The sequence below is a fragment of the Tachysurus fulvidraco genome, chromosome 7 (assembly GCF_022655615.1).
Source record: "Tachysurus fulvidraco isolate hzauxx_2018 chromosome 7, HZAU_PFXX_2.0, whole genome shotgun sequence".
In the NCBI taxonomy this organism is placed as follows: Eukaryota; Metazoa; Chordata; class Actinopteri; order Siluriformes; family Bagridae; genus Tachysurus; species Tachysurus fulvidraco.
In genome coordinates, this window is record NC_062524.1 from 4758622 (window position 1) to 4774528 (window position 15907).

At 37.5% G+C, this 15907-nt stretch overlaps 2 protein-coding genes across 2 annotated transcripts in view; both read right to left on the minus strand.

Moving 5' to 3' along the window:
- Positions 1-9937, minus strand: part of LOC113662804 (C-type lectin domain family 6 member A-like) — a 39725-nt gene extending 29788 nt beyond the window's left edge. Inside the window, exons 1-7 of the mRNA XM_047816614.1 lie at positions 9691-9937; positions 9514-9573; positions 9036-9152; positions 8754-8843; positions 8475-8546; positions 8106-8260; positions 7871-7986 (exon numbers count right to left, since the gene is read on the minus strand). Coding sequence (XP_047672570.1) covers positions 7871-7986; positions 8106-8260; positions 8475-8546; positions 8754-8843; positions 9036-9152; positions 9514-9573; positions 9691-9766 — 686 coding nt within the window. The 5' untranslated portion in view covers positions 9767-9937. The remainder of the gene's footprint in view (positions 1-7870; positions 7987-8105; positions 8261-8474; positions 8547-8753; positions 8844-9035; positions 9153-9513; positions 9574-9690) is intronic.
- Positions 1-15907, minus strand: part of LOC113659018 (CD209 antigen-like protein E) — a 46225-nt gene that overhangs the window by 26726 nt on the left and 3592 nt on the right. The window lies entirely within an intron of this gene.

The window sequence follows — 15907 nt, forward strand, 5'->3', positions numbered from 1 at the left end:
CCTTAACAAGGACAGTTGGTAAAGGATCAAGAACACAGGTTGAAGATTTAGATTGATGAATAAGTTTTAAGATATCATCAATTGTGGGCAGAATAAACTCAGAGAACAGTTGTGTAGGAACAGGTAGAACTGAGACACATGGAGTAGAAACAGGAGGGGCCATAAGTTGACGATGAATGCCTTCAATTTTTGAGGTAAATAATGATGCTAAAGTATTGCAGAAATCAGATGAGTACAAATGAGAGGGAAGTGAGTCGGTGGGTGTTGTAAAATTTTTCAATAAGGAAAAAAGAAGCTTTGAATTCCCTTCATTAGAACCGATTAAGCCAGAATAGTATGTAGATTTAGCTTTAGCAATAGTGTCTTTATAGTGAGACATATGTTCTGAGTACATTTCCTTGTGGACAGTAAGGCCAGTTCTTCTGAAAAGTCTCTCAAGCTGTCGTCCTTTTGCTTTTAATTGCCTGAGAAAAGGAGTGAACCAGGGTGCAGTAACAGTAAATGAAACAGTCCTAGTCTTAACTGGAGCAAAAGTATTCAACAAATTATGGAGACTATTATTGTACTGAGAGACCAAATTATCTGGAGTGGAACAGCTGTCAGCCCTAGGAAGACTTGCAATGCTTAAAGACAAGTTGTCCAAATTAATGTCCTTGATTTTCCGGAATGATATAATACGTGAAGATTTTGATTTGAAGAGAGGAAGATCAACATTAAAGGACAGTAACAGATGATCAGTACATGGAAAAAAGTCTGCATTGAGTTTGCCTGGAGAGACACCTGAACAACAGATTAAATCCAAAGTATGTCCTTTAATATGCGTGGGAAAATTCACATGTTGCTGCAGTCCGAAGCTATCCAGACAAGATGTAAATTCTTTAGCAATGTTGTTGTGAACATCATCCATGTGAATATTGAAATCCCCCACAAGAATTATATTTGGTGAAAGAGTAGTTATTTCATTCAAAAAAGCAGCAAAGTCAGGGATAAAATCCTTGTTAAATTTTGGTGGTCGATATACAGTGCTGATAATAGTTGGAGTAGATCCAGAGAGCCGACAAACTGCAGCCTCAAATGAGTGGGAGACAGAAACATTCACTGACCTCAGTCTCCACTTCTCACGGTAGATTATCGCCAGACCTCCTCCTCGACCAGAATCACGTGGTTAAGAGATGTAAACAAACCCTGGCGGAATGGCGTCGTTGAGTGCAATAAAGTCATTTTGTTGCTGCCATGTTTCGGTCAAACAGAGAAAATCAATCTTGCGATTTGCAAGAAGATCCTGCACAAGATGCCCTTTACTCGTAAGAGAGCGGATGTTAAGAAGACCGAAACTGACAGTGCTGTTGTTGCTTGGTCTGGTAGCCGAGTTAGCCAGGTTCGCCAGCACACGCTGACCGGCGCGGCGACTGGCGTTCCTTGGTGGGCGTCGAACAGCTGACCATAATGACTTTATATCACTTGATTTATTAAACCAGAAGTTCCGCCGAGAGCCACAATGAATATATTTCCGCCTAGGCAGATATAAGATGTCCGGATGAGCAAGCAGTACAGGAGGTATTGAGTCATATAAACACGGACGGAAACTCAAAAGTTCAGCAGCAGAGTATTGAAACAGTACTGCGGACTGTACAAGATGCAGTACAGTCCAGGCAAGTACAAGCCATAAGCAATAGATCCTCATTGTAGTCTATGCAGTGTATATGATGTTAATTATTGTTATCGGGGAGAGCAGCGGCAGCCAAGACGCGCCAGCGTTCACTCAGACCCGTGACCAGTCAAAAACCCGAAAGGTTGGCCCTCACGACCAGACTGTGTAACAGTTTCTTTCCACAAGCCATCAGACTCCTTAATAACTGAACTGTACTGAGCACAACACACACATGCACACATTAACTCTATGGACTGCACAGACATACATTAAATACACACTTCCAATATATATCCATCAATTCTGTTTACAGCTGTTTTTACACACTTTGTTTGCTATTTGCACATTGTCTGACATTTCAGTTGATTGAATGCTGTTTTGCAAAATACGTTACAATATCTCAGGTAACTGCTGCTATAACAATGTGTTCATTCCAGTATTTCTGCACACGCAATATTGTTGAACATACAGTATTTACACTGGTCAGTGCTGTTTCTGTTTATTGTCTTTTTTGTATTGTCTTGTAATTTTTTGCTAGCACTCTCTTTTGTCCTGCACTGTCCTGTCCGTCTTGTTTGTCTTGTCTTGCACTGTTTGCACAGATGCACTTTGTGTGGCTAGGACTACTTTTTAGGACTACCCTGGTCCCGGAGAAATGTCTCATTTTACTGTGTACTGTAACAGCTATATATGGTTGAAATGACAGTACTTTTCTTGACTTGACTTCCATGGTCCCATTATGAAGATATCATAAGGAAGGAAGGAAATTAAAAAGCTCTTGTTGTTGGAGAACTGATGACTGTCCTTCTGGCAGGTTCTCCCACATTAACACAAGACATCTGGAGATAATTAGTATAATGATAAAAGAAAGAAGTAGTTGTGCGTTTCCTGTCCTGTGTGTTTACATAAACATCTTCTGTGTATGATTATGAGCATTTATATGGCGCTCATCATTTACAGCACTTGTTCATATTTCTGCCTGTTTGAGACAGCAGAGACACTCGGAGCCTGTGGCAGGGGATACAAACCATTACAGACTACAAGCCTCCACCACGGACCTGTGATAGTAACATCTCTCTGCTGAACGAGCTGAACACCTTCTTTGCTCGCTTTGAGAAGCAAAACAGCACCACTGCACAGAAAACTCCACCTCCTCAGGTAATGATGCTGACCCCGGATAGCGTGAGGAGATCCTTCAGCAGGATCAATGTACGCAAAGCTCCGGGTCCTGACAACATCCCTGGACGTGTACTGAGAGACTGTGCAGTGGAACTCACTGATGTCTTCACAGACATTTTTAACATCTCACTCAGTCAAGCTGTTGTCCCCACATGCTTCAAAGCTGCCACCATCATTCCAGTCCTGAAAAAGCCGTCTCCATCATGCTTCAATGATTACCGTCCTGTTGCACTTACTTCTATCATCATGAAGTGCTTCGAACGGCTAGTCATGCACCATATCAAGTCTGCCCTACCCCCCTCTCTGGACCCCTTCCAGTTTGCATATCGGCCAAACCGCTCGACTGATGATGCCATCTCAACTGCCGTGCATTCAGCACTCACTCATGTGGACAAAAAGGACTCATACGTTAGAATGCTGTTCATAGACTTTAGTTCAGTATTCAACACTATCATCCCCCAACAGCTCAGTAATAAACTGCTTCAGCTTGGGCTCAGCACTTCACTGTGCAACTGGCTATTGGACTTTCTGACTGGAAGACCTCAGGCAGTACGGGTCGGCAGCAACACATCCAGCACCATCACACTGAACACTGGGGCCCCCCAAGGATGTGTGCTGAGCCCCCTTCTCTTCACCCTGCTGACCCATGACTGCACACCATCACACAACTCCAACCTCTTTATCAAGTTTGCGGATGACACAACTGTAGTGGGTCTCATTAGCAACAAAGATGAGACAAACTACAGGAACGAGGTGAGACGCCTGGCTGGGTGGTGTACTGACAACAATCTCTCTCTGAACGTGGAGAAGATGAAGGAGATTGTTGTTGACTTCAGGAGAACGCACACTCAGCATGCTCCTCTGTCCATCATAGGTGCCACTGTGGAGAGAGTGAATAGCACCAAGTTCTTGGGTGTGGTCATCACAGAGGACCTCTCCTGGACTGGAAACGCAGCAGCACTGGCCAAGAAATCACAGCTGCGTCTCTACTTCCTCCGCAAACTGAGAAGAGCCAGCGCCACGCCACCCATCATGCACACCTTCTACAGAGGCACCATTGAGAGCATACTATCGAGCTGCATCACTGTGCGGTACGGTGCCTGCAACGCATCCTGCCGGAAGACACTACAGCGCATAGTGAGAGCAGCTGAGAGGATTATTGGTGTCTCTCTCCCCTCCCTCCAGGACATTTACGCGACCCGTCTCACCCGAAAAGCCCTCTGCATTGCAGGTGATCCCACCCACCCATTACACAGCTTCTTCAGTCTGCTGCCATCAGGGAGGAGACTGCGGAGTCTCCGGGCCAGGACCAACAGATTGAAGGACAGCTTCATTCATCAGGCTATCAGGAACCTGAACTCACTCTCAAACTTGCCTCCACTTCTCTTTTCTGCCACAGGCTCCACAGATCTATGAAGCCAACACTCCCCTTCAGATCCCACATCCCCAAGGACCTTCCACTCCCCCTCCCACTAACATAAGGAAACATGCACCAGTCACTTTGTGCAGCATTGGTCTGCCTATTCTCCACTGCATCTACATATGCTTTGCACTTTATTTAAATCTCATTGCTAATATTTTGCACCTTGGGACTGAGAGAAATACATTTTCGATTCTTTTTTGTGTATATACTGTGCATGTGAAAGAGTTGACAATAAAGAAAACTTGAACTTGAGAAAGACATTTTTAACTACTATCTATTTTGCCATCTTTGTAGATTAAATATATTTTTTTGTTGTCATTCACTAACCTCACTAATTCTTAATCCCCAAACGAAGACCTGAATTTTTCAGATCTGCGCGACAGTCTTCTGTATTCACATAAATATCATCCTCTGTGTCTGATAATGAGCAGTGGAAAATCTTGTCATTTACAACACTTCATGTAAACGATATCAAACATAACCATCAAACATATATTTAAATATTTTTACATGTATAAACATTTCAGATATCTACCTGTTGGAGAGTGATAGTTTTCACTATTGTCCATTTTGCAGAGATCAAATCTTCTATCTTCATAGACAGCTTGCATTTCTGAACCTTGCTATTGCTTCACAACACAAGAAATGAGTGACTTCTGCTTGATAGTGTGATCTCAGGTAAAGCCTCTTGGACACTTCAGTTCAGAATAGAAGCAGTCGTCATTAATGTGGTTTTCTTCTTCCTGAACTTGCTGATGATCCACCTTCTGTTATTCATACAGTTTTTCATTCTCTATGGCAAAAGATAATCATTTCTGATAAAAAGGTTAATATGACAATAAACCAGAAAAAAATTGAGGCACACAAACCTCAAATTTAGTTTTCCTGGTGGTACTCCTCAACAGAAAAACACCAAGTGAACAGGAAAAGACCACTTTACAGACCCTGTCATTTTATTCCATCCTGTAAGTTTTATTTTTCATTCTGCACCTTTTTTATATGTACAAAAAAACTGCATGAAAAGGTTATATTAAGCTTATTAATAATCTTTAAAAAATCTAATGCATTTACAAAAAAGGAAATAAGCAAACACAGTATTATAGTGAATCAATAGTAAACTTAAATATATCATACATGATGTGTGCGATACTAAAGAAGTTGATAAGCTTAATACGATTGCACTCGATGTAGAGCAACATTTATATCTCTGTATATTTTGGATACAGTAAATGGCTCGCACATCCTGTTTGACTATATAAGGTCTGACCTCAGTGTTTTTCTGTACATATCTTTAGCCATGTGTTATACCGCATACATTACATCATGCCATCTGGTACTTTTCTTTTAATACATCACGCTGCAGGTAAACAAAGCTTCCGAAAAGCTTTGTTTTGGGACAGAGAACTTTTCAGGCTGGAGAGTACTCTAGTTTCACTACTGCCCATTTTGCAGAGATTAAAACTTATATATTCAAAGACAGCTTGCGTTCTGAACCTCACTATTGCTTCACAACACATGAATTGAGTGACTTAAGCATCTCGGTCTCACTCTCAGTTCACACTAGCAAGTAGTCGTCATTATTGTGGTTTTCTTCTTCCTGAAATTGTGATGCTGATGCTTCAGTCAGTTCTTCACACATTTTTTTTTCTCTATGGAAAAAGAGAATAATTTGGTTTGTAGATCATGATGAGAACAAACCAGAAAATAAAGAAGGGTATTTTATAAAATATCAAAAGGACAGAACTCAACAACTGAGTTTTTAACCCACATGTACAGTACAATACAATACAGTACAGTACAATGCTAACTATTAAAGGAAACAAAGCTTTTGAAACCACTCTTTTTACTATCAAAGGGATCAAATGCTACAGATATTTCACAATTCAATATCTATTGTAGGATGGCCAAAATTAGAAGCAGGCATCATTACTGCCATCTAATGGTTAGAGAGTCTGACTCGTAACCCTAAAGTTGTGGGTTCGAGTCTTGGGCCGGCCACGACTGAGGTGCCCTTGAACAAGGCACCGAACACCCCCAACTGCTCCCTGGGCGCCGCAGCATAAATGGCTGCCCACTGCTCCGGGTGTGTGTTCACGGTGTGTGTGTTCACTGCTGTGTGTGTGCACTTTGGATGGGTTAAATGCAGAGAAAGAATTCTGAGTATGGGTCAGCATACTTAGTCATATGTCACGTCATGTCACTTCACTTCACTAACTGTAGGATAATGAACATTTTCGTCCCATTCTTTAACCAGTGCTTCACTTTAGAGTCTTAAATTGAACTGTGAAATTGAAAAATTGGTAGTGCCTCTATAAAATTAATTATAATCAGAAAGGAAGTGAGACACAGATAGTATCTCAAGTGCAATAGCAGTGGGAGAGATGTACCTTCCGGAGTGGATGGTGGAAAGTAACACCTCCCCCAAGAAACCCCTATTTAAATAGACAGAACTAACTATAACAACCCTCCAGCACTTATATTATTGTTATAACTTGTGTTGTATATTGTTTGTGTTCTACTATGTGTGTTTTTGTGCTATGTATTCTGTGCAGGTCAGGCTCCCAGAGTTTCCGGCCTGCCCTTGATTGTCTTGATAAAAGTGTGTCTTCTGTTTCATTACTCCGGTGTCCGAATATTCTGAGGTGAAGCTTCAGGTCATCCTCAAATCTACTCCCCAGAGTACACACACTCTCTCTCTCTCTCTCTCTCTCTCTCTCTCTCTCTCTCTCTCTCTCTCTCTCTCACACACACACACACACACACACACACACACAAACACAGACACTTCCGTTCTTTTTTTAGTTTCCACCTTTTTTCCACCCTTTTCACTAGTTTAGAGAAGATGAACAGATGGAAATTTTAAGTAATGAAATTAAAGATATAACAAATCTGTTTTTTCCCAGCCATGTACAATTTTATTAATTCTTAAATTTCTTTATTCAAAGCAACTTAAGCTTACATCTAGCTTCAGCAAACATAGTCTGGACACACTTCATTCATAAAGACACATGTTCATTCCTACACTACAATTTAAAAGATCTCCACAAGCAGAAGGAGAAAATCAACACACATGATCCAAGTATGAAAAATGAAAAATCAACTATAGATAAACTTAATGTTAGCTGTTTTACAATATCAAATATTTATAGTCAACAAGCAAGAACTGTCCTGCGTTCATAAAAATAAATATTTGCAGACTCAAATGTAAGTGAAAAGTCTTTTACTTTTCACAGATGCACTTTTTGATTGTACTACAAGAAGCATCAAACCATTTATGTATGTTACCAACTGCATCCCCCAGAGAAGCACAATTCTCCCCAGAAGGGTCCTCTGCTTTCCAGTTATCAGGCTCATTTGAACTGTGAGAACTATACCAGAACCTACATACAGTAGAATTAAATCTGTAATTATTTTCTTAAACAATTATTTCATTTCATGCAAAATATATATATATATATATATATATATATATATATATATATATATATATATATATATATATATATATATATATATATATATTAGTGTGGGAGTGTGTGTATTACTGGAGCTTTGTAGATCTAAAAACAGAACAGTAAAATGAGTTTATAGACTGTGTGAGTGAACACTGTACTTACGTTACACCTGTCTCCATTAAGGTCTGGTTGTTCACCCACATCCACTGTCCTTCAGTCTCCAAGTCATGTAAACCAATCCAGTGTGTTTCTCTTCCAATTTGTGAAACTACAAAATTCTAATTTAGAAAATAACATCACATAAAGCTTACACCTGTAATCAATTCAAATGAAATAGAGACCAAAAATTACATTTTATCTGAAAAACTGATAAGAAAAGAAGCTCTACACTTCAAACCTGTTCAGTTTGGCTGGTTATAATCACCATGTGGCCTCCTTTCTCCACACAGTAATCTTGACTCTGTTTCCAGTTCAGTTTAAAACTGGAGAAGTAGTAACACTTTAAACCAAGAGACTTCCATCCTTCCTCACATTGTCCAATGTTTTTATTTGCTGTTTGTCAAGATGAGATAAAAATAATCAGTTATAAACTCAGATAATATATTTGCATACTCTATATAACATGGCTTTGCTTTGTTTTTGTCTGTCTGCCTGTCTGTCTGTCTGTCTATGTATCTATCTAGCTATCTAGTTAGTTATTTATTGACTGACTGATTGATTGATTGATTGATTGATTGATTGATTGATTGAAATTCGAGAATCTTACCACTGCATGCAGCGAGATCTTCCTGAACTTGCTGATGCTTCACCTTCAGTGCTTCATACAGTTTTTCTATCTCTAATGCAAAAAAAATAATTTGTGATGCAAAAGGGTTTTTAGATAATAATGAGAATAAACCAGAAAAAAAAATTATAACAAAAGGGGCAATTACTAGAATTATAATTAAAACGCAAGAAGCACAAAACTGTTCGGTTTTTATCCCAAATATACACTGCAGCTGCTGCAAACTATTAAAGGAAACAGGAAGCTCTTATAAACACTTACCCTTGGCTTCATGTTCCTGCGTCATCAATGTTTCAGTAACATTAGAATACTGGTCACTTAATATCTCATATGAAACCACTTTGTAGTGATCTGTTGAAGAAAAATACTCAGGGTTAAATTAATTCCCAGAGAAATAAAAACTAAATTTATAATTAAGTAAAGAAATGTAAGTTTTTCATGCTAGGATGAATTCATCTCATTTGATGGATAAAAGGAGACACTTTATTATGATTTGATGATTGAGAACAAAAATAAAGATGATAAGCACAACTTAACACTTACAAAGGATCCCTACAACACAGAGTGTTAATAAAACACCAAGTATTAGGAGATCAAAAGCAGATCTGAAGATCTTTCCTGGTTTCTTCTTGTCTTTCAGCTCATTGTGGTCAGAGATATCTGAGAGAAAAGCCTTCGTTATTTCATACATCTTTGTACTAGAGTCAGATCGAGACCCACTGTGTTATGGAGTTAGGGAAAAAAAACTATTTCTGTTGCTTTTTCACATATATTTTTTAAATATTACATTGATGAAATGTAGATAAATATTAGATTAGATATTTTTAATAGGTTACATTAGATTTGTCCCATTATAAAAAAATATTTTGTAATATTTATATAAAAACTTTGAATCCCGAGCTGGTTACTCTGTGTGACATAACACTAGGCTGAATTGAATCTTTTTTTTGTTGTTGTTGTCGTCATTCACTAACCTCAATAGTTCTCAGTATCAGTATTTAATCACCAAACAAACACATACCTGAATTTTTCAGCTCTGAGCGACAGTCTTCTATAGTGACATAAATATCATTCACTGTGTCTGATAATGAGAAGTGAAAATCTCGTCATTTACAACACTTCATGTAAACGATATCAAACATAACCATCAAACATATATTTAAATATTTTTACATGTATAAACATTTCAGATATCTACCTGTTGGAGAGTGATAGTTATCACTACTGTCCATTTTGCAGTGATCAAATCTTCTATCTTCATAGACAGCTTGCATTTCTGAACCTCGCTATTGCTTCACAACACAAGTAATGACTTCTGCTTGCAAGTGTGATCTCAGGTAAAGCCTCTTGGACACAGCTTCAGTTCAGAATAGAAGCAGTCGTCATTAATGTGGTTTTCTTGCTGATGATCCACATTCTGTTACTCATAGTTTTTCATTCTCTATGGCAAAAGATAATCATTTCTGATAAAAGGGTTAATATGACAATAAACCAGAAAAAAATTGAGGCACACAAACCTCAAATTTAGTTTTCCTGGTGGTACTCCTCAACAGAAAGACACCAAGTGAACAGGAAAAGACCACTTTACAGACCCTGTCATTTTATTTCATCCTGTAAGCTTTATTTTTCATTCTGCACCTTTTTTATATGTACAAACAAAACTTCATGAAAAGGTTATATTAATCTTTAAAAAATCAAATGCATTTACAAAAAAAGGAAATAAGCAAACACAGTATTATACTGAATCAATAGTAATCTTAAATATATCATACATGATGTATGTGATATTAAAGAAGTTGATAAGCTTAATACGATTGCACTCGATGTAGAGCAACATGTTATGTTTGACTTTATAATGTCTGACCTCAGTGTACATTTCTGTACATATCTTTAGCCATGTGTTATACCACATTCATGACATCATGCCATCTGGTAATTTTCTTTTAATACATCATGCTGCAGGTAAACGAAGCTTCCGACAAGCTTTGTTTTGGGACAGAGAACTTTCCAGGCTTCTTACAGTAGTTTTCATGGCTGATGTAGCTGTCCTTTGCCTTGATTAATGATCTATGTATGTAATGTACCGCTGCCTTCATACCGTCATTACCCTTCATGTTTAGTATCCAAATGACCACAAAATTATCGGTTACTCATTTTTCAAGCACTGGTGTATTTTATTTGAGCACGAAAGGCGCCATACCATCTTAATACACCCTGGATCAAACTTTAAAGTCATCTAAAAGTTTGATAGCTAAACCACGCCCACAGACACCTGAAACAAAGGGAGTTTTTCCCTTCAAAATCCTGACCGAAGTATTGGTCATCTTCCCAAAGATGGGTGGAGTTCGTGACCTTTAAATTGTCACAAACACCACTAATCCGTGGTCAGACTTTCGGAACAGCTTCAAGACGACTCCATCTTCCTTCAACGAAGTTCCAGCAAGCTTCACTTCCAAGAACGACAACTGCTCTGATCTTCAGGAAAACTTGGAAGAACGTCTGACCCTACCCTAACTGACCTTTCAGAGATTTCTCTGTTGCATCCGGACTCTTGTACAGTAAGCCAATGCAAGTAACCGTTTCCTTTACCAACCAATTTAGATGCGTAATTTTAAGTAGGAATCTTTCATTGAATCTTAAGGTGAATTTAAGTTTCTGTGACGATTTCCCAGTTAGGGTGTGATTTAATTTTGAAGTCTAAGCTTGCCATTTCCTTTCCTTCCTTTCTCTAGTTTCTTCTTCCCAGTCTCTTCCTCCCTTTCCCCAATTTTAATTTCTTTTATTTTATTTTCATTTCCGTTTTCCCTATTTCTTTGTTTGTTTGTGTAGTTAGTTTTATGTTGTGTTTGTCTCGTTCATTAAATGTCATAATTTTGAGCCACAGGTGATTTGTCTCTGAGTGTCGCTCACAAATTAAGGTACCTGCAACATCGGGTCTGAACTACATGCTCTATTAATTTAATTTAATTTAAATTACGGTATACAGTAAAAGGAAAGCGAATCTTTCTTGGCCGGAAAGATACCGCCTTCATAGAATTAATAAAGGTACGCGGCCTGTTCAGCGGACGAACAGACCAAATAAGCGTAACGTTAATTCCAGTACCGTTAATTTCAACTTAGGTTAAAATATTTAGAAGTCACTATAACACGTTTTAGTTGCTTATAAATATTTACCTTGCTTCGCGAGCCAAAATCGCTACACTATAAATGGATAAAATTGTAAGTATTTAAATTTTATTATGAAAACAAGACTTACCTGAGCATGCTTTGTGCCTTGGTTGCCAGTTCTGTGCATTCACATAATCATCGTCAGTTCTCCGTCCAAACTATTTAAAACATCATCATTTAAATTGCTTGCTCACACGTCATATTTACACCATAACTAAATTCAAAAGTATAAAAGTATCAGAGCTCTAACTGTAGGATAATTACCTTTTTTCCACCCATTCTTTAACCCGTGCTTCACTTTATAATCTTAAATTGAACCCTGTGATACCTGAAAATTGGTAGTAACTATAAAATTAGTTATAATCAGAAGGGAAGCGAGATACAGATCTACTGTGCAATAGCAGTGGGAGTGATGTAGCTTCCGTAGTAGATGGTTGAAAGTAACCACCCCAAGAACCCACTACAAAAAAAAAAAAAGAACTAACTATAACAACCCTCCAGCACCCTGTTACAACTTGTGATATTTTTTCTGTTCCACTATGTGTGTTTTTGTGCTACGTCTTGTGTGCAGGTCAGGCTCCCAGAGTTTCCGGCCTGCCCTTGCTTTTACAAGTGTATGATACAAGTGTGTCTTCTGTTTCATTTCTCTGGTGTCCGAACATTCTGAGGTGAAGCTTCAGATCATCCTCAAATCAACTCTAGTTGACTACCCCCCAGAGTGTATACACACACACACACACACACACGTTCTTTTTATTTAGTTTCCACCTTTTTTCCACCCTTTTCTCTTGTTTAGAGAAGATTAACAGGTGGAAATTTTAAGTAATGAAATTAAAGACACCACCACCCCAGCCATGTCCACTTTTATTAATTCTTAAGTTTCTTTAATCAAAGCAACATTACATTACATCTAGCTTCAGCTAACATAATCTGAACACACATCATTAATAAAATAGACACATGTTTATCCCTCCAGTACAATTTAAAAGATTTCCACAAACACAAAATCCACACACATGATCTTCTGATGTTCTAGTGGTGAAGACAAGCTAAAAAATACAACATTTTACAATGTGGCAGAAAAGTGAAACTTCATGGAGTCTGATGTTAAAAATAAATAAATAAATAAATAAATATTAGTAACAAACTCTCAATATAGATGTATTGGATTCGAGCTGTATCGTTCTGTACTGTTAAATAAACTTCACAAAACAAATGATCATTTTATCTTATTTTATTTATCCCACATATGCTCCCAAACATATTCAAAGAAAACAACAAATACATAGAAATCACCTCATGAGTCTTCATATCAATTAAGTACAAAACATTGTTTTATGGTGAGTTTAGATGATAATGTTTACAGTTTAAAGTCCAGACCAATACTCGAGTCCAATGCAATTATTAAATCCCCAATTCCACATTGCAAAGACATGACAAAGCAAACTGGAATGCTGTCTATAGGCCTGCTGTCCTCAATGCCTCCACGAGGCCATAGCAATAGCAGTAACCTTATCAACACTCAGATCCAATGTCAAAAGAAAATAGAATTAATCCACAGGTGAAGACCACAAATGAAGACACAATGATTCCTCCAGCAGATATTTGCCACTAACATGCTTCACTCAATACAGTGAGGTTTTTGGTTCTTGCCATTTCCAACAAAAAAATCCTTTAGTAGAGCAAAAACTCAGAATTCTTCACAAAAAGTTTAGATGCCATATATGAGAAAGAAGACAAACACATGGTTCTCCTCTCCCAAACAAATCTGCCTTACTCTATGCTAACAGCATATATGCTCCATTTTTTTACTATCAAATATTTATAGTCAACAACCAAGAACTTTCCTGCATTCATAAATACAAATATTTGCAGACTCAAATGTACTTTTTGATTGTACTACAAGAAGCATCAAACCATTTATGTATGTTAACATTTGCGTTCCCCAGAGCAGCACAATTCTCTCCAGAAGGGTCCTTCTTTGTCCAGTTATCAGGCTCATTTGGTCCCTCTGGAGAACTAAACCAGAACCTACATACATAAGACATAAAAACTGTAATAAGTTTCTTAAATATTGAATTTATTTTATTCATAAGTGAATACATTACTGGAGCTTTGTAATAGTAAAATGAGTTTAGTGTGAAGACAAGAAGAGGTTAATGAGAAATAGTGTGTGTGAGTGAACACTGTCCTTACGTTACACCCGTCTCCTTTAAGGGCTGGTTGTTCACCCACATCCACTGACCCTCAGTCTCCAAGTCATTCAAGCCAATCCAATGTGTTTCTCCATGATTAATGATAATGAAAAATGATTCAATTATTAGATTAAATTATAAAGAGAAGCTCTACACTCACCTGTTCAGTTTGGCTGGTTATAATCACCAGGTGACCTCCTTTCTCCACACAGTAATCTCGTCTCTGTGTCCATTTCAGTTTATCAGTGGAGAAGTAGTAACACTTTAAACCAAGAGACTTCCATCCTTCCTCACAAAGTGTGCAGGTTTGTTTTGCTTTTTTGAAAAGTTAAAAAAAGATCAGTTATAAAATTAGATTATATAATAACTACATAACAAATTTTACAGTTATGTGAAACATCTTGTTTCTATTTAAAATATACTATCAGGAGCTACTGGGACACTTCCCTGACAGACCACCAGAGGGGGTGCTGGTGGCTGTTTAACCATAGGTGACATGTGTGATCTGAGTTTGTTGACAGTACAGTGTATTACAGTAAAGTTATTGCTTTTTTTATATTATGAAAAATCATAAAAATTAAACAAAAAGACTTTTCCACAAAATAAGTGTTTTAGTATATGTATTAGGACATCAGTGATGTGTGATCTGAGTTTGGTGACAGTACAGTGTATTACAGTAAAGTTATTGAATATAATTTCCATAATAGTCAATTTATTGATTTTTTTTATATTATGAAAAATCATAATTCAACAAAAAGACATTTCCAAAAAAATAAGTGTTTTAGTACATGTATTAGGACATCAGTGATGTGTGATCTGAGTTTTATGACAGTACAGTGTACAACAGTAAAGTTATTGACTGTTTTTATAGTATTCGCTTTTCGGGTTTTGCACTTTGCAGACGGTCCCTTGGAATCTGTTTCTCAGTTGTCTGCACATAGAGTCTTGTGTATTTTGTCCACCGCGGAGGAAAGCCGATTTTGAGAACAATTTGGTTTTAGCTGCCTCTCTACATTACTAAGGTAAAAAAGAGGTGTTATTTGTGTAGTTACACACTTTAGTTCAGGAGCTATTGACTCGGGAAACTAGAATCTGTGAATATGAGGCCAACTTTATTTAAGTATAGGTTTTTAAAGTTTGTAGACATTTAAATAAAGAAAGACTACTTTACAGACCCTGTAATTTGTACATAAATGAAAGAAGATGAATAAGATATAATTGAATAAGTGACATGTATGTTGATTGTGAATAAAAGTCCAGAGAAATGTGGTCAGAACATGTGCAGCTCTGAGAGGAATTTTACTGCAACAGCAGCGTGACTGATCTCCAGGTAATACCTGCATTAATACCTGCATTAATACCTGCAGTAACACCTGTACATGTTAGTCTAGCCGGTCTCATGCTGACCGCTGCTACTCTTATCTGCATTGTGTTCAAAGAAGGCTCAGGACGCTTTCACTCAGTTCACCAGAGAGGGTTTATTAACAGTCTTGCCCACCAATCAACACTCCTGTGGATTAATGTCAATAAAGAAAATAAATCACTCGTGGGCACCTCGTGACAAAGCATTCCTCTCTCCAGAATATGCAATGCAGACTGAAGAGGTGCGCATGCTCAATGGAAAATGCCGTCCGCGTAAACCCAAGAGTCTCAAAATAAAAGTCTCTTAACAGCAAACACTAAAATGAATACTTAATACCCAAAGAAAGAAAATAGTAATAATAAAACAGTAAAAATAATACAGTAATATAATAAGGGTTTTTGTGAAAAAGAAAATAATGTATTGCATTTATAACTCATTACATTAGGAATCAAATTCTATACTATATCACATTAATTAATGTATGCCATAAGATTCAAAATGTATAGAAATTCGACAAAAAATAATATTAAATGTTTTGTAGATTTGACAAAATCGATCATTACTGCCATCTAGTGGCCAATCGATGAACAGAAAATGAACAGCTGAAGTGAATTTCAGGTTAAAGAGTCATGTCTTAGTGCTGTTTTAACCTGACCAACATGTTATTGCATTAAATACTGCAGTTTATG